This window comes from Pseudorca crassidens, chromosome X (assembly GCF_039906515.1).
Source record: "Pseudorca crassidens isolate mPseCra1 chromosome X, mPseCra1.hap1, whole genome shotgun sequence".
Taxonomy (NCBI): domain Eukaryota; kingdom Metazoa; phylum Chordata; class Mammalia; order Artiodactyla; family Delphinidae; genus Pseudorca; species Pseudorca crassidens.
Genome location: NC_090317.1, coordinates 74,228,471 through 74,248,148, shown reverse-complemented (window position 1 = coordinate 74,248,148; position 19,678 = coordinate 74,228,471). Strand labels below are relative to the sequence as shown.

Genomic DNA, 19,678 nt, shown 5'->3' with positions numbered 1-19,678 from the left:
CTCAGCGGGCCTGGATGGGGTGGGCACGCTCCACAGGAAGCCAAGCCCTTCACGAGAGGGGCTCAGCCACCATCTGTGCATACAGACAGCGGTGAGCAAAGGACCTCGGCCGGCAGAGTCAATTGCACAGAAAAAAATAGCAAACATTTTACTTCCTCCTCCTCCCCCATCTCGCCGCACTCTGCTTCCAAAGGGAATGTTGGACTCCTGTTAAGTATTTTTCTCCAGACCAGGGCCAGGCATCCGGAGTCGGCCTTGCTTGGTCACTGAAGAGAGAACGATGTGTGTGGGGGGATTCTTTCTACCCAGGGAGTAGTGGTTTTTCTTCTGAGACCCAGGCTCCTGCTGGTCCAGCTCAGAAAAAAGAGCCAGGAGAAATGATAGCGAACAGCAACCATCCTCTTACGCTTATACTGCGTATTCTGTCTCTCTGTTATTTCCTTTGCTCATTCCAGCCACCCCATGAAATAGGGATTCTTTTGTCCCATTTTATAAATAAGCAAACCGAGGCCGAGAAAGGGTGTGTGCCTTGCTCGCCACTCACAGTGAATTAGCATGAAAACTGTTTCTGACGCAGACCTGATTCCAAATGCCCTGGTCTCTCTGCTAGCCCGCACTGCTGAAGGGCAAGGGCAGCTGCCCACAGCCTGCCTGCCTTCCCTCAGGAAGAGCCAGCCTTGAGTCAGTGTTCCAGTAACATTCCAATTTTGCTTTTCCCTGTTTGCTCTGATCACCTGCTTGTTGAAGGGAATTTGAGAAAGGCCCTCAAAAGGGAAAGAAAATTAAAATTACCCACAATCCTACCACTTCTAGCTAACATGATGGTTGAGGTAGATTTCCTGATAGTTCCTCTGTTATGCACGTATACGATCTGGAGATCTCTTTTACATACCTGAGATGTTAGTGGACCTGCTCTAGGTGCTGGGCCACCTGCCAGCCCCACACTGTGTCCTCAGCTGAACTTGTGGTTCCTCTTCTCTCTGTAAGGCTTGCTCCGGCTGAAGTTTCTGGTTCCCAGGGGCCCGTGCACACACACCACGCTATGTCATATCCCTGCCTTTGTTCATTCAGCTCCCTTTGCCAGAGGTCTCTGCCCTTCTGCCTCCCTCCCTCCTTTCTCTCTCTATTGGTCGTGTATACACATGGTTAAAAAAAATCAAATTAACAAAAACTCCAAAGGGACAAAAGGGCATATAATAAAGGGTGTGGCTCCTTCTCACCCCTGACCTCAGTGCGTATTTCTCGTGTCTTTCCAGAGATATTCTATGTACAAGTAAGCACTGATGTGCATGTATCTCTTGTGAAACACGCATGGCAACTGTGTCCACTATTCTATGACTCACTCTTGTAACTTCTTGGTTTTTGGATACTCTCACACTGCATTAGCTGCAGGTCTGTCTCGTGCTGGGTAAAGGCTGTCTAGTGAAGCATCTGATGGCTGTGTCATAATTTATTTAACTAGGCCCCTAATGATGGACACTGAAATGCTTTCCAGTCTCCTGCTACTACAAATGATGCAACAATAAATATCCTTGTACAGACAACCTTGTGCTTTTGCTCATGGAGGAGAAATTCTACGAGTGGAATTGCTGGATCAGAGAGTGTGCAGATTTTAAATGTCAATACATTTCACTCAATATCCCTTCAAACAAACCGACTGAAACTCCCACCGATAGACAATGCTGGAAAGGACCCATCCTACCCTCCTTCCCTCCTTTCTTCATCTGCCTAATGCCAACTCATGCTTTCGGAGTGGTCTCGTCCAGGATGTCTCCAAGGACCAGCCCCCCTGCCCAGCACAGCCAGCAGGGCTCTTTTCCTCCATGGGGTGACTCTTGCCAGTCACCCCATGTTTGCCTCCACACAGTGCTTTTCACAAAAGATTGCAAGCCTCTCTTTACACATCTGTTTCCCACCCTAGACTGTGAGCTCTTTGAGGGAAGGACTAAGCTTTATTCATCTCTTGCAGGCCCTGGTCCAACACACCACGGGCGGAAGGTCAATAAATATTTGTTGAACTAAACTAGTCAGCTCTGAACCCCCAGCTCCAAGCACAGAGTTTGCTGAATCCAAGCGTGGTCTGAGCTGAGCAGTGCCTTCGGCTTGGTTCCTCTAGGTCCCCGGACATTTGTCTTCATGGGTTTGGTGCTCAGTCCCTACCTTCCTTCAGGCTGGCTCCCAGGCCCTGCTTGAGCTGCATTCCTCCAGCTGTGTAAGCAGTTACTATCTCCTAGTCCTTAGCTGCTGTGGAGGAAGTCCTCTGTGATCTGGGTATTGTTTCTCCTCTTCCTCCCACCCAAATGCCTAGTGCCCTCTTGTCTGGGTGCCCCTGGGCAGCTCTTGCCCAATCCCTCAGTGAGCTGCTGGGAGGCTGGCAGGCTGGGGTACCTGTGGCCAGCACCCCTGAATGGGGTCAAGCTGGAGCCAGGCTGGACTTTTACACTGAGGACCAGACCCCTACCTGCTCCTCACCACACTGGGACTGGGACAGGCGCAGAGAAGACATCCCTGCTGCCCTCCCCCTCCACGCACACGTACTCTTGCTCTCCCTTCAGACCTGCCACTGCCTTTACGAACCTCGGTCTCCTTATGGTTCACCTCCTGGGGGTGACAGGAGGGTCCAGCGACATCACTGAATGTGAAGAGGTCTGGGGAAATCTTATCCAAATGGAAGGGATTATAAAGCCTAACATTCCACCACCCTCTTTGGGACAGTGAAGTCCAGAGGGTGGAAATAGTACAAGAGGCATGCAGGGGCCAGCAGAAACCTGCAGCAGTGTCCCATTCTGCAGATGTGAATGCCAAGGCAGGCTGGAAGTGTTGCTCAACGGTCCCAGCACCCAGCTTGATCCATGCCAGGCCTTGCCAGAGGGTGGGGCCCGATGGCAGATGGACAAGCACCATATCAGCCCCACGTTTGTCAGAGATTCAACTCAAGCCAAAGAGGGATGTGCTGAGGCTGTTTGCCATGTATTTCTCGATCTGCAAGATGAGCACCACTTCCTAGCCACCGGCCCTGGGCCTAAGAACAGCCTCTGAAACACTGGGGATTCAGCAGGACAAACAGAAAATGGGACAGAAGGTGTAAGAAGGAGAGGCTGGCTGATGGGGACGAAGGGGAGGAGGAGGGGGGCGGAGCCTGCAGAGGCTGGGGGTGGGTCACACGCACCTGGTCCGGCCAGATCCCTGTGACTCCTCCCAGGTTCTCTGAACACACCCCCTGCCCTGAGCCTACCTTGGGGAACTCATTCATCCTGTCAGCAAATGCTGCTGAACACTTCTGAGCCCAACACTGAGTGCCAGGACTATGGAAATGAGTCAGACACAGAGAGCTCCTGACCGCGAGGACTCATGGGGATGGGATGCAGAGAGGGAAGGAGCTAGGGGGTATCATAAAATATTGTTTTCAGGAACTGGCATGTGAACAGGGCTTCTTAGAAAATTGATAGAATTGACAGGGCTGGTAGGGACATTTCAGGTCAGAGGTCCAGACACAAATGTAGAAGGACCTAGCTGGAACAGAGGGCTGAGAGAAGGTCATGCCTTAGAGCCAGGAAAAGCCTTATGATGGCTCAGCTGTAGTGCCAGCTGTGGGGACCACCTCAGGAAGCTGAGGTGCTCTCTCGCAAGATGAAGTGGTTTCTACTCCAAATCAGTGACCAAAATGGGAGGCTATTTATTCTGCAGCCAGGAAACATGTCCGGAAACCAAGACGTCCAGTGTGATGGGTGGCACCTTCCATGGATACATCAAATAACCTACCCTCAAACATGACTGCTTTGTGTGTCCCCAAGGCCTGCTGTTCTAGAACCATGGCAGGAGGTGCCAATAATGGGTCCACTGCACTGTAAACAGAAATCACCTGACCCTTGGTCATTGGGGATATCTCATATGACTAGGAAAACAGGCACAAAAGTGGGCTATGGTGTTGGCAAGTGTGCCATTTGGGGTTCTTAGTTACAAACAACAGAAACCTACTTTAGTTAATTTAAGCAGAAGAGTTTTATTGGAAAGCAATGGCGGAGCTTGGGGAATTGTCAGAGAGGATAGAGAGTCAGAAACTGGCAAGAACAAGGGAACCAGGCAGACAAGGACACGGTCACATCCCACCCCCTGGGCCGCCACCACCTTCAGCACCAAAGCAGCGCAGGAGCAAATGCTTCAAGACCCCCGCTCCTCTGATTTCCTACCTCCAGACAGGCATAAGTGTCTGATGTGCTGAGACTGAGGTCTCAGTTCAGGCTGCTTGGGCCCTGGGCCTGGGTCTCAGTCCTTGTTGGTGTCCCTAGTCAGGAGAGCCTCACCTCTGGCACAACCCTCCACAGCAATAGGCTTCTCAGACGGGCCCTGGGGAGGGGTCCCTTTACGTGGATGTACTAATGCTGACCCTAAGGGAAATCGGGGCTGCCGCTCCACAAGGAGCAGGGAGGAAGACGACCAGGACCCAAGGGGGTTCCTAACACATCTCCTTGTGTGGTACCAGTTAGGGCACAGCAAAGGTTAATGTTAGGCCAACCACCACACTGCTACCCAACAAGGGCCCTCCAAGGTCGCAGACTTCTAAGACACCATGACAGCTGAGGTGCTGGCTGAAGGCCAAGGGGGGACACAGAATGGCTGTGGGGGACGAAGTTATAAATAGCAGCTTGACCAGTTGCAGGAAAAAAAGACTGTGGCTTCCACCACATATTTCCACACTTGCAACGAGAGAAAAATTATTTTTTATCAATTGGAAACTATTTTGACTTATTTTGTTAACATTCACGAAAATACACTGACATTATAAAAAAAAATCAAGCAGACTATTTCGGGTGAAAAAAATCAAAAGCCCCCTTCCTTACTCTTTTCTTGGAAGCCCCTGTCCCTCCCCAAAGGTAACCACTGCCATCACTTAGGTATGTAGCCTTCCAGACACTTTTATGCATTTGCATATATAGTTTGGTTTTGTAAGGTTTTATTTTACATCAAGATTGTACATATTGCTCTACAATATGCTTTTTTTACTTAACATTATGTCTTGGAGATCTTTCCATATCAGTACATACAGTTTTTAACTGTTGCACAGTATTAATTCTATACAACCGATGTATCTAAGTTGCGCTCAGGGACACGTACCATTTTACATTTTGAAAGCAAGCTACTCCCCAAACTGCCCCCTGAAAAGGCTGCTATCATTTACATTCACACCCACAGCACGAGTGCTCCCATTTCTTCTCTTTGTAGCCCAAACTAGATATTATCACGAAGAAAAACTATTGCTTTCTGATGGACACAATCGGTTTCATTGTCGTGTTAATTTACACGGCACTGATTGCCAGTGAGGTTGATCATTAGCAATAGCCAAGCTGTTGGAGCTGAAAACAGCTCTCCAACTGCTGGGAGGAGCATCAATTAGTACAATCACTTTGGAGAGCAGTTTGGCAATATCTAGTTAGAATGAAGATGCTCTAAACCTAAGATGCCCAAATTTCACCTCCGTATACTTATCCCTAGGGAAATTCACACGTGTGCACAAAGGAACATCTTTAAAGTATGTTTATTGCTGCAAAATACTGGGAAGAACCTAAATGTCCACCAATGGGAGAACAGATAAATAACTTGTGGTAATTCATACAATGGAATATTTAGTATACAGCCGTTAGAAGGCATGTATCAAAATGGCTAAATCTCAAAAGCAATGTTGAGTGAAAAAAAGCAAGTTGCAAAATGATACATACATTCTAGCAATTATGTCCATTTAAAAAACAAACACTCTATATTGGTTATGGAGATACACACACACATATACATACATATGTACACAAATACACACACACACACACACACACACACACACATCTAAAAATGTAGACGAGAAGTAAACAATTTCCTGGGTAGTGCTTACCTCTGTGGAGGAAGGTAAATACGACGGGTGAAGAACTTCACCTGTGCCTGCAAGTGTAAATTTATTGGAGAGAGAGAGCGAGATCTGAAGCTAATATGGCTAAATGTTCAAACCTGTTCACTTTGTGTGAGTGGGTACCTCTGTTTTTCGTAGCACTTGTCTGGCATATATTTTTCTGTTCCTTTTGTGTCACTGTGTTAATGTATGCAATCAGCATACTGCTTTTTTTTTTTTTACCCACTTCCTCTGAGACTTACTTTTTTCTAAAAGGGGATTTTAACTCCTTCACCCCTACACTCCAATTGGACGTATTCCTACCATCATTATTTTTACTATGCTTTCTCACTGTTTCTTTCCTTCTCATAGACTGACAGAGTATCCTCTACTCAACCTTTGCCCCTTTAGTAGCCTGGCAACCATACACTCTACCCCTACTTAGAAAGAATTACCCTTACTTTTGCTGTTGTTGGAGTCAGCATTTCCAGTGAAACTAAAGTTTTTCTCCTAGTGGGAACACCAAAAAACCCTATTTGGGATGCAAATGCAAGAGATCAATTATAAAGTCACTTAGTACCACCGTTTTAGACAAAACCAAACATTCCACTATACCATGTAAAACCAAAAGGAGAATTTTAATAAGCTTTTACGGCACTGCAATTACAGGAACATTAACCCATAACATGCAACAGAAATGATGATGCCCTTTGGACAAGTTTAACAGATAAACTTGACATTACAATCAACAGCAACATATTCTACTGAAAAAAACAAATGCAACTTATTTCATCGTTCAGGTTAGAAAATTTATGTTTTTACTGCAATCTCAAGTAGCATTTAGAAAGTTTAGTTTTCCCTTTCTAACCTCTAAAACACAGGATGATTTTTTTTTCAATGCAATCGTACACAACCGTTTTCACACTGGAAATAATCACAAGGAATCGACAGGTGGAGATTAATCAACTGATTGACTTCACTTCAATGGTTAATTTGGAGAGGGCTCCTGCAGTATTGTGGATTTCAGATGGGGAAAATCATCAGACCAGGAGTAAAGAGCCTTGGTCTTAAAGCGGGGGAGGGAACATGCAGCGGCACACGGGGCAAGTGCCTGACTTCTGAAGCCAGATGGACACACAGGGCTTGTGGAAATAGTGGTGGCACGGCAGCTCCGTTGCCACCTCCCCCTTCACATATTCACTGCAACAGATGGGGCAACACATCTCCTGCCCCACCGCGCTGTGATCTTCCGTGACCAGGATCTCGGGAAGAGCGTCGATGCTCTCCTTGCTGGCTGGTGGATTGGCCACCTCCACGTCCACCGCGAGAGACTCCAAGTGCGCCAGGGCAGTTTCCATTGCCTGGGCCAGGCGTTCTTCAAGTGCCATGTACGTGAGGAACTGAGGATCCACGTAGGAAATGGCTTCAGCCACCCCCAACCCATCTGCAAACCCATCGAAGAGGCTCCAATCCACCTCGAGGTCTTCACTGACACTGGAGTCATCTTCAAGGTTGTTGTTGCCGTCCAGCATGAAGACGCTGGGCTGCAGAAACTCCTGACCGGAATCATTATCCCCCTCACTGCTGTTCTCGTTTTCATTGTATTGGAGCCAAGGAACTTCTCCTTCTTCGGTAGTTGCCCGTTCCTCTTCCTGGAGAGATGGCCCTCGAACTTCTTCAAGTTCATTGCCGCCACTGCTGCCAGCACTGGCACCAGCACTGGGGCTGGCACTGGCACTGGCATTCACTCTGGCTTGCTCGGCTTCATGCTCTTCTTTTCCTGGCAGGGTCTCCCAGCTCTCGCCACTGGACGACAGATTTTGCTCCCGACCTCGATACTTGCGACGCAGAGCCACAGTCCACTCTTTGTCACTGTCAGAGTCTTCTTCGAAGTATTTGTAGTACTCGTCACTGTACGTCCAGAAGTCAGGGTCGGCCATGGTTCGTCGCCGTCTCGGCACCTTTTCCGGCTTCACTTGGTCACTCCTGGCTTCCCTTTTGTCTTCGGGGTACTTCGGCTCAGGGTAGCCACCTGAACTCTCGCCTCTGCCTCTTCTTGCCAGGCCATCCGAGTGGCCTTCATCAGCGCTGGCAGTCTCCCTCCACCTGGAAGTACTGTGTGGCATATCATCATCATCATCAGTATCAAAAAATATTTTTGGTTTCACGCAGTTGGGACTTGCCAGATTTCTGATTTTGGGCCTCACCACCGGCTCCTCTGCACTCTTTGGGGTGTTTTCCCCACCACCACAAATACTCACAGGAGCCCTGCTGGGACACGCAGGTAAATTCTGCTCCCGTCTCTCCCTCTCCAGGCTGTTGCCATTGGTGACCACCTTGCCTTCAGCAGAAGATGGCTGAGGGGCCATGCTATTTGGCTGCAGGAACTCAGCTCTGCCAGCAGAGCCCCGTGCTGTAGCGGCTGGGTCTAACTTGTCAAGCTCCTCTCTCACATCACGGTTAAAACTAGAGAACTGTGGGGGCACCCCAGCCAGAGACCTCGCCCCCTTCTCTGGGTCATACAGCTTATCATCTTTAAACTTGCCAGTTTTCCCTCTCACTGGCACTCGCTCAACAGGCCCAGCCCCCTCCTCCTCACTATCATCTGCCCCGAAACAGTCAACATGTCCATAAGCCATTCCTCTTCTGCTCCCCGAAGCCCTGTACTCTCTGGGCGGGTACCTGGAGTAGTCCTCATTATCAATATTCAGGCTGGTTCCCGAGCTCTCGCTGTCGTCCCAACTACGACGGGTGGTGGAAAATGGTGATCGGCTCCTCTTGGTGGTTTGACTGGGGGCTGATCTGTGCATTGGGACTTCGGATGACGTCTTTCTCTGGCCGGAAATCCTTTCCTGCTGGCTCGTGGATGGCCTGAAACTGACATAAGCATGCCTTCTTCCATACCTCCTGCCTGTATTGGACTGATACCCTCCTGCTGGCTTGGGCCATACAGGCTTGCTAGATTCCTGACCCATTTGCTCTGACTTAGGAGGGTTTCCAGTACATCTGGGGCTTGAGTGGAAAGGCTCCTGCTCCCTGCGCACGCTTTGGAGATGGGAAGGTCAAATCAGTTCGGAATAAAGGAGCAGGGAGATTTATTTTCACTTCAGCAGACAGGTTACAGAAAGAATAAGGGGGCTTTAAAATTAGTTTCACTTTCTTCTATGGCCTGGAGTAGCATTCCAGTGACTGTCAGGTGTAGACCTGGAACACATTTTTAATGTTGGCAAAATAATTACAAAACTGGGTTTGTAGGAAAGCCAGACTCAGGGGAGAATCCGACGGAAGACGGGGGAGGGGTGACTGGATGCTGGGAAGATAGGTGAAGCACTGGGATTGTGCCAACATGGGAAGAGGAAAGACGGCTGTGGGTTTTTTTTTTATGGGGTATCTGCATTTTTCTGAGTCCTGTATACATACAGGAGCAATGCAAATTGGAATAGGGGTGGAAAATATAGATCACCATCACTGTGTATGCGAGAGTGTCTACGTGTCTGTCAGGAGGAGAGGGGCAGGTGGAAGGGGGACCAGGCAGGTGGAAGGGGGACCAGCACTCATGAAGTGGAGAGACTCCTGTATTTGTAGGGGGAAAGGGCAGGTGACAGTGGCACTGGGAAGAGGCATGAGTGTCAGGCAGAATGAGACCCATTCTGGATGTGGGTATGAAAATGACAGGCATGGATGGGGTGGCTTCAGGGGAGAGGAGCATGTGTACGCACGATAGACAGAACGTGCATGTGGTTCCGATGTGTGATGGCTGGAACTCTAGGGAGGAATGCCTGTGTTTATGTGCCTGTGGCAAGCCAGGAAGGGTACAGTGGCACTGAACAGGGGGTGTCCTTGAGTTTGTGTGCGTGTGTTCATCAAAATGGGAGGCAACAATGGAGAAGGGTCAGTGTGAGCAAATGCATCGATATGGGGACAGCACTGGAGACGGATGTGCGTATGGCAGGCGGGCAGGTGGGTGGGCATCAGCAATCAAAGAATGTCTCTATGCATGGATGTGGTGAGCAGGAAGAGGGGGATGTCCCTGGAGAAGGATTTATGTGAGTGTGTGTGCATGGCAGGGACCAGCGAAGGAGGCTGTCTAGGCACATAGGTAGCAGACAGGGAGCACCTGAGAGGGGTATGTAAAAGAGCGTGTGGGTGTGTATGCATGTAAGTGGCATAGGAAAGAGGAGCCAGCAATCTGTGTAAGTGGCAGGCAGGGGGTAAGGCGGCCCACAGGGGGTGTGTGTGTGTGTGTGTGTGTGTGTGTGTGTATGTAGTGTGTGTGCTCACCAGAGCAAGAAGAGGCAGAGGGAGGAGGGGGATGCTTCTGGAGGTGTGTATGTGGTAGGAGGTGAGAGGCAGGGAAAAGCACTGGAGAGTATGAGGCTGTGTGTGTGTGTGTGTGTGTGTGTGTGTGTGTGTGAGTCTGTCTGTCTCTCTCAGGGGAAGGCACTGGAGAGTGTGACAGTGTGTGAGAGGGTGTGTGTGCATGTCTGTCCAAGCATGTGTGGGGGAGGGGGACACGAAGGAACCTTGAGTATGGGGGGGCGGCGGTAAGGCAGCTGCAATGGAAGGTTTTTGTGCATGCGTGTGAGCGCGCGCGCATGTGCGTGTATGTGTGTATGTGCGGGCATGTGCGTGTATGTGTCCCTGCGCGCGCACGCGAGACACGGGGATGGGAGGGGGTCCGCAATGTCATAATGAGACGGGGAAACGTTTATAGGCTCAAACGGTAGATCCAAACCGATGTGGCAGGCAAGGGGGAAAAAAAGAAAGAAAAGGGCGTGTGGGGTTATAGTTTTTCCCTGGGAATGATTTATTTTTCTGACAATTCTTTTCCTGGTAACAATATATTTGCCTAAAAATCTTCACCATTTACCATTCATCAAAACAACTTCAAAATGGGGAAAGAAAGGCCACGGATCGCTCCACAGAGGGGCCAAGAAGGGAGGCAGGAGGAGAGGGGAGGACAGGCGGAGAGGGCCGCGACCACCACTCCCCTCTCGAATAGCGATTCAAGCCACCCGAGCTGGGACCGAGCCACACGTAAGGGGCCGGGGGATGAAGGATGGAGCCCTAAATCGGGCCGGTGGAGGGCACAGGCCTCCCTCTGCGGTCAGGTCCCGCGTCCGCCCCACCCCTTCCCGAGGGGCGAGCCCGAAAATCTGTTCGTTAGAGCCCCCACCCCCCACTCCACATCCTCACGCCGGTGCCCGGCCACTCGCCCCACGCCCGGCCACTCGCCCCACCGCCACGTCTGGAGGGAATCGAGGAAATAAACAGCCTTTCACTCACCCAGTCGCGACCCCCGCACGCTCTCGGAAAGAGAAGATCCCTCGGACCTCCGACCGCCACAACCACCAGAGCCGCTGCTCCCGGGGTTCCAGCTCCTCCCCCTCCAGACAGCGGCGGGACGGGCGCGACTGCGGCGGCGGAAGTGATTGTAGCGTCGCGGCGGCCCGCCCCCTTGATGTGGCGGGGGCGGCAGCTGCTCTCGACAAATCAGGGTGGGCTCGAAAACATTATTTCATTTGAAATGATGAAATCGTCAAGGATACAGAAAAGGACAGCGAAAAATGTAACCAACAGCCAGCTTTAACAAATGTTAAACATTTAGTCATTTGCCCTTCTGTTCTGGGCTTTGGGTGGTTGTTGTTGTTTGAAATAAAATGAAATCCGCAAATTCTTTCTGATTCATTCTGATGTGAAAGTAATGATATTAATATATCCTATCTTATGTTCTATGTTATGATCTGTAGTGGAAGTATCACCGTACTTAGGGTTGCAGTCAGCTGAATTTTGTCTAACCTGGTGGTTGAAGCAAATTGAACTGTTTACAGTAGAATTTGTTGCTGTTAATCACAAAATCGAGGTTCTCTGTCCAAAAGAAATGATCAATCATTGCAGCACAGCATGGGTTCACATTTTCGTAATTGCATTGCTCTTCAAAATATTATAGCTATGCCTTTTGGATTTATACAATTTTACTGAACTCCGAAATCTTTTTTTTAAATTGCGCTTTACATATATCTCTAATATTTGCGTCAAATGTAAAGACTGCCTATGTTCACAACAGTAGCAAAGCTTTGTTCTTTACTGGGAATAAAATGCATAATAGAAGAGCAAGAAATTTTAGGAGTAACAACAAAATAGAAATAGGATGTATAACTTTCAAACCGTTGAAGAAATAATATAGAGAACAAAGAGAAAAAAATCTAACAAAAGGCAGAAATGGGATGGGAGGCAACAAGATAGTATGTTTAAAAAGGGGGGAGCAGAAATAAATCCAAACATGTCAGGATGTATTATGGGTTAACATCTCCCATTAAAAATAAAAAAGCAAACTCTCATTTTAGTTTTAGCATTTAGTTTTTAGAAATCCAGTTATAATTCAAAAAGGGTCATGTACCAAAATGATTATTGCAACTCTATTTACAATAGCCAGGACATGGAAGCAGCCTAAGTGTCCATCAACAGATGAATGGATAAAGAAGATGTGGCACATACATACAATGGAATATTACTCAGCCATATAAAGGAACAAAACTGAGTTATTTGTAGTGAGGTGGACGGACCTAGAGTCTGTCATACAGAGTGAAGTACGTCAGAAAGAGAAAAACAAATACCATATGCTAACACATATATATGGAATCTAAGAAAAAAAAGGTCATGAAGAACATAGAGGCAAGACGGGAATAACACAGACCTACTAGAGCATGGACTTGAGGATATGGGGAGGGGGAAGGGTAAGCTGCGACAAAGTGAGAGAATGGCATGGACATATATACACTACCAAACGTAAAATAGATAGCTAGTGGGAAGCAGCTGCGCATAGCACAGGGAGATCAGCTCGGTGCTTTGTGACCACCTAGAGGGTTGGGATAGGGAAGGTGGGAGGGAGGGAGACGCAAGAGGGAAGAGATATGGGAACATATGTATATGTATAACTGATTCACTTTGTTATAAAGCAGAAACTAACACACCATTGTAAAGCAATTATACTCCAATAAAGATGTTAAAAAAATAGAAATCCAGTTATATGCTGTTTATATGCTTCACCTAAACCAGAAATAGGAATAGAATATATATGCCAGTTAAATACCAGCAGAAAGGAAGGAAAGAAAGAAGAAGGAAGGGAGAGGAGGAAAGATGGAAGGAGGGGAAGGAAGGAATTTTAGAAAGAAAGAAAAAAAGATAAAGAAAGAGACATGTAGCAACGTTAATATCAGAAAAATCAAGAACTCAAAGTAAAAAGCATTAAAGAAAACAAATCAGGTTGTTTCATTCACCGAGAAGATATAGTCACTGAAATTTATATGCCAAACAAAGTAATTTCAAAATATATGAGGCAAATATTGTTAGAATTATAGAAATCAGAAAGGCTGCAATTATAGTAGAAGACTTAACCACACTTGTTTTTGTATAGATAGAGCAAATAGATTGCAAAATAAACAAGGATATAGAGAGATTCCACAACCCAATTAATAAGCCTCATCTAATGTATATGTATTTTTGTACTCAAGAAATAGTGTATTTTTTATTTAAAATATTTCAAACATACAGAAGAGTACAGAGAATTAAACGTACTTTTGCCCACATGTACTTGTCACACAGACCAAGCACATTTTATTTTCTTCAGATCCTCAGATTCTTCTGTTTTTGAAACAAAATATTACAGTTGAAGCTCTCACTTTATCCTATTTATCTTACTTCTTTTTCCCAAAAAAGCACCATTTAGAAGTTTCTTTCTTGTGCATGTTTTTTTCTTTTTTCTACATATATATATATATATATGTAACCAATATACATTATTGTTTTATGTATTTTACATTATGTGAATGGTATAATAAATATAGCCTTTTGAAACTTAAATCTTCATTTAATATTATTTTTTGTTAGTGATTTGATACATTTATATCTAGGTCATACATTTTAACTACTGAATATGATTGTATCTATTTTCCAATATGATATTACTATAATATATCATTGTACGGACTTCTGTTGCATGAATTATCCAATTTCTTTATCTCTTTGCCTGCTGATGGACTTGAGTTGTTCCCGTTTTGTGCAATTATAAGTGAAGATTTAATGAACATCCTGGGGCATGTCTCCTTGTGCCCATATTGAAAAGTTTCTCTGGGGCAGACCTTCCCAGCTGAGTAATGGGGGTTCTAATATATTGATTCCCTTAGCCCTCCAGAAAGATGGACCTGGCTTCACGCAGCTGCTGCCCTGGGGGCTGTTCCCTTTGGCTAAGAGCAGGCTATCTGTTCATCCCAGTGAGCTGGTACACATATTAGCATTTTAAACATATGCTATGATGTGAAAAAGATTAGAAAAAACTGCTCTAGTGTATGTATTTTGAAGTAGAATTTCTGGGTCAAAGAGTATGTAGTAGTTAACTATTGTTGTATAACAAATTGCCTCAAAACTTAGCAGTTTAAGACAACCGACATTTATTATATCACAGTTTCACAGGTCAGGAATCTATACCTGGGTTAGCTGGGGTGTCTCTGGCTCAAAGTCTCTCATGAATTTGCACTCAGGCTGTCATCCGGGGCTGCAGTCTCATATGCAGGCAAAATTGGGGTAGGAGGTCCACATCCAAGCTCTTTTACATGGCTGTTGGTAGGCCTCAGAAGATTCACTGCCAAGCTCACTCATGTGGTTACTCTCTGGCTTCAATTCCTTGTCATGCGGGTCTAACCATAGGCTTCCTGAGTCTCCTCACAACCTGGCAGCTGGTGAGAGAGAGAGCCAGAGAGCACCTAAGATGGAAGACATCGTTCTTTTATGACTTAAACTCAGAAGTGACATCCCAACACTTTTGCCATATCCTATTTATCAGAAGTAAGCCATAGAATTTGTCCATCTAAGTTACCAAATTTGTAGGCATGGAAATGCTCATAATGTCTTTATTATCTTTTTAATGTCCACAGGATCAGTGGTGATGGCTCCTCCATTTCTGATATTAGTTTTGTCTACTCTCCTTTATTCTTGGTCAGCCTAGCTAGAGATCTACCAATCTTACTGATCTTTTCAAAGAATCAGCTTTTTGTTTCATTGATATTCTCTATTGCTCTATTGTTTCCAATTTCATTTATTTCTGCTCTTTTATTATTTCTTTTCTTCTGCTTACTTTGGATATAATGTGTTCTTCTTTTTGTAGTTTTCTAAAGTGGAAGCTTAGATGATTGATTTTAGATCTTTTTCCTTTTCTAATATATGCATTCAATATTATAAGTTTCCCTCTAAGCACTGCTTTTAATGTATCCCACAAATTTTGATAAGTTCTGGTTTCATTTTATTTCAAAATTTTAAAAAATTTCTCTTGAGATTTCTTCTGAACCCATGTGTTGTTTAGAAGTACGTTGTTTAATCTTCAAATATTTTGAGATTCCAGCTATCTCTCTGTTATTGATTTCTAATTTAATTCTGCTGTGGTCTGAGAACACACTTTGTATGATGTCTAGACTTTTAAATTTGTTGTCTTTTAAATTTGTTAAGGTGTGTTTTATCACCCAGGATGTGGTTTATCTTCGTGAATGTTCCATGTGAGCTTGAGAAGAATGTGTATTCTGCTGTTGTTGGATGAAGTAGTCTATAAATGTCAATTAGATCCAGGTGATTGACGATGCAATTCGGTTCAACTATGTCCTTACTGATTTTCTGCCTGCTGGTTCCGTCAATTACTGATAGAGGGGTGTTGAAGTCTTCAACTATAATAGTGGATTCATCTATTTTTCCTTGTGGTCCTACCAGTTTTTGCCTCACGTATTTTGATGCTCTGTTGTCAGGCACATACACATTAAGGATTGTTATGTCTTTTTGGCAAATTGACCCCTTTTATCATTATGTAATATCCGTATTTATACCTGATAATTTTCCATGTCCTGAGACCTGATTTGTCTGGAATTAACATAGCTACTCCAGTGTTCTTCTTATTAATGTTAGCATGTATATCTTTCTCTTTAATTTACATTTAATCTGTGTCTTTATGTTTAAAATAGGTTTCTTGCAGACAACATATAGTTGGGCCTTTTTAAAAAAATACATTCTGATAGTCTCTGCCTTTTAATTGGTATAGTTAGACCACTCACATTTAAAGTGATTGTTGAAATAGTTGGATTAATATGTACCACGTTTGTAACTGTTTCCTATTCATTGCCTTTGTTCTTTGTTTCTCTCTTGTTTGTGGGGAGAGTCTTCCATTCTTTTTCTGCCTTCTCTGACTTCTAATTGAGCATTTTATATGATTCTATTTTCTCTCTTCTCTTCAAATTTCAACCATATTTCTTATGTTTACATTTTTTAATGGTTGCCCTGGAGTTGGCAGTATATGTTTACAACTGATCCAAGCCCACTTTCAAATGACACTATACTACTCCATGGGTAGTGCAGGCACCTTATAACAGAATATTTCCAATTCCTTTCTCCTGTCCCTTATAACATTGCTATCATTCCCTTATCCATAAGCTATAATCATCTAATACATTGTTGTTATTATTTTTTGGTGAAACTGCTATTCATTGGATCAGTTAGAATAAGAATATGGAAAGATTTTATTTATAACTTCATTTATTCCTTCTCAAAAACTCCTCCCCCCTTTTTTTTTTTTTTTTTTTTTTTTTTGTGCGGTACACAGTCCCCTCACTGCTGTGGCCTCTCCCGCTGTGGAGCACAGGCTCTGGACGCACAGGCTCAGCGGCCATGGCTCACGGGCCCAGCCGCTCCGCGGCATGTGGGATCTTCCCGGACCGGGGCACGAACCCGTGTCTCCTGCATCAGCAGGCAGACTCTCAACCACTGTGCCACCAGGGAAGTCCCTCCTCCCTTTTATTTTTTTAATGCAAATCCAAGTTTCTGACCCATATCATTTTTCTTCTTTCTGAAGAACTTTTAACATTTCTTCAGGGCAGATCTCAGAAGTGACATCCAACACTTGTTTACCAAATTTTATTTATTAAAAGTGTATTACTAAGTCTGGCCCACACTCAAGGGGAAGGGATTACATAAGGCCAGGAGTTCCAGGAGGTAGGGGTCATTGGGGCAGAAGGGGGCAGGAGCATTTCAACTTCAGTAGATATTGCCAATCCGTTTTCCAAAGTGGATTTTACCAATTATTGTTCCACCTGCAGTTTATTCACATCAGTGTTTCCCCACATCCCACCATTCTTGATACCTTCATAATTTAAAATTGTTGTCAAGGTGAGTATGGAACACTGTTGTTTGACTTTGCTTTTTCCTAAATTAGTATTGAGGTTAAACATCTTTTCACATTTGTTGGCCACTTAGATTTCTTCCTCTCTGAATTGTTTGTGCATATATTTTGTCCATTTTTCTATTGGGGTTGTTTGTCTTGTTATTATTGATTTCTAGGAATTCTACTTATGTTCTGCATACCAGACGTTAGTTATATTTGTACAGTTGCAAATATCTTCTAGCTGGTGTTTTCTTTAAATGTAAATATGAAATTATAAAAGTACTTAAAATAAACTATGGGGGAATGTTTTTTATAAGCCTGAAGTGGAGAAGACCTCTATAAGTTGACAAAATGTACAGGAGCAAAAAAGGGAAAGTTTCAACTTCACAAAAACAAAATGTTCTGGCAGGCAAAAAAAAAAGTCTATAAATCAACAATTCTAAGGACATTTAAAAATAAATGAAAACCTGGGGGAAATATTTTCTGCGAATTTCACAAAGGGCTCATTTCCCAAATACATGAAGAGCTCCTATAAATCAATAAATGACCCACAAACCAACGTTAAAATGAGCAAAGGATACAAATAGACATTTTATTGGAAAGGAAATACAAATGCCATTGAAACACACAAGAAGATGTTCACTCATAAAAATAAAATGAGATACCATTTCACCTGTGAGACTGACCAATATGAAAAAGCTTGTAAACACTGTGTGGTGGAGGGTGTGGAGCTTCAGGAACCTTCAAACGTTTCTGGGGTGTGGGTAAGTAAACTGGTGCAGTCTCTTAGTTGGCAAGTTGACAGTATCTATCAAAATTACTAATGCATATAGTTTTTGACCCAGAAAGTCTACTTCTAGGAATTCACTTACAAATATGCTTGCACATGGTTTGAAATGAAATATGTGCAATTCTATTCATTGCAGCATTGTTTTTAATAGTAAAAGAACAGAAAGAACCTAAATCTTTATCAAAAGAGAAATGAATAATTATTATGGTAGAATACTTACTATAGAGCAACTAAGATGCAGAATCTAAGTCTACATGTATCACAATGGATACATCTGATAATATTGAATGAAAAAAAAGATGTCAGAAGATATTCACAGCATAATAGCATTTATATATACTTTTCAAACACATAGAGGGCACATAGTTTAAGGATTGCTCCATCTTCCAGAGAATTGTTCATTTGATCACTGAGAAATGAATCTCCTTGATTCTAATAATACTTTTGGTGTTAAAGTCAATCTTGTCAGTGATCCTGTTACCCAATTTTCTTTTGAAAAGAATTTTTTTCTGGTATATTTTTATTCATCTCTTCTTTAAAATCTTTTAAGGTAACATCTTTATAATTATACACAAATAGGTATATAATTTTAGATACACTCATAAAGAATCCTATGTGCATATTTTGTAAAATTATAGTCTTTTCTTCTTTTTAGTTTTACTTATCTCCCTTCTCTGTCTATATCACTGCTCCCCATAACCTATATCAATAACCTAGTATTCATTATTTCATTTTTTTCATACTTGTATAATCATATACAGATATATGTATACTTATGTATATATATATACATGTGCAATACATGTGTGGGTTTTTATTTGCCCTTTTTTATTAAAATGAGATCATATATATCATCACTTTTTTTAAATAGATCTTTATTGGAGTATAATTGCTTCACAATACTGTGTTAGTTTCTTTTGCACAACAAAGCAAATCAGTTATACGCATACACGCACGTCCCTAACCCCTCCCTCTTTTTTTTTTTTTTTAAACCAGAACATTTATTGCATGACTAATAATTGAAATCCTTAAGATGAACTGGATGCTGCAACAGCTGCCCTCTTGGGTTTAGGTGTTGTTCCTTCACGGAATCCATGCCTGATTCTGCTGTATACAATTTTTAGGTGCCTCATTCGACCAGTCCCTGTGGTATTTCGTCTTTTAGCTTTAGCACTCCAGTTATACTTCCTCTTCCGCTTGGCAGCGTAGCCACATTTACCACAGGTCGACTTCTGAAGGTGGTAGGCCTTAGAGCCACAGAGGCGGCACAACGTGTGCGTCTTATTCCGACGCTTTCCAAACGAGGACGTTCCCTTCGTCATCTCGCTTCTGCCGCCGAGACCCTCCCCTCCCTCTTGAGCCTCCCTCCCACCCTCCCTATCCCACCCCTCTAGGTCATCACAAAGCGCCGAGCCGATCTCCCTGTGCTATGCTGCTGCTTCCCACTAGCCAACTATTTTACATTCGGTAGTGTATATATGTCCATGCTACTCTCACTTCACCCCAGCTTCGCCCTCCCACTCCATGTCCTCAAGTCCATTCTCTATGTCTACCTCTTTATTCCTACCCTGAAGCTAGGTTCATCAGTTTTTTGGGCGGTTTCTTTGGGTTTTTTTTGGTTTCCATATATATGTGTTATTTGTTTTTCTCTTTATGACTTACTTCACTCTGTAGGACAGACTCTAGGTCCATCCACCTCACTACAAATAACTCAATTTCATTTCTTTTTATGGCTGAGTAATATTCCATTGTATATGTATGCCACATCTTCTTTATTCATTCATCTGTCGATGGACATTTAGGTTGGTTCCAC

General features: G+C 44.1%; 1 protein-coding gene and 1 pseudogene across 4 annotated transcripts; both read right to left on the bottom strand.

Annotated features, from left to right (window-relative positions):
* Positions 1-6,497: 6,497 nt before the first annotated feature.
* PJA1 (praja ring finger ubiquitin ligase 1) lies at positions 6,498-11,319 on the bottom strand. Of its 4 annotated transcripts, XM_067722163.1 has the most exons (3): positions 11,165-11,308; positions 8,561-9,082; positions 6,498-7,993 (listed from the first exon to the last, which is right to left on the bottom strand). In XM_067722163.1, the coding sequence occupies exons 2-3, from the start codon at positions 8,851-8,853 to the stop codon at positions 6,946-6,948; spliced, it is 1,341 nt and encodes a 446-aa protein (XP_067578264.1). In that variant the 5' UTR covers positions 8,854-9,082; positions 11,165-11,308; the 3' UTR covers positions 6,498-6,945. The 4 variants fall into 4 exon arrangements, with proteins under 4 accessions (XP_067578264.1, XP_067578261.1, XP_067578263.1 ...); XM_067722160.1 differs by having other exon boundaries at positions 6,498-8,755; positions 11,165-11,319; XM_067722162.1 differs by having other exon boundaries at positions 6,498-8,749; positions 11,165-11,316.
* Positions 11,320-18,839: 7,520 nt separating this feature from the next.
* LOC137216355 (large ribosomal subunit protein eL37 pseudogene) lies at positions 18,840-19,202 on the bottom strand (annotated as a pseudogene).
* Between the last annotated feature and the right edge of the window lie 476 nt (positions 19,203-19,678).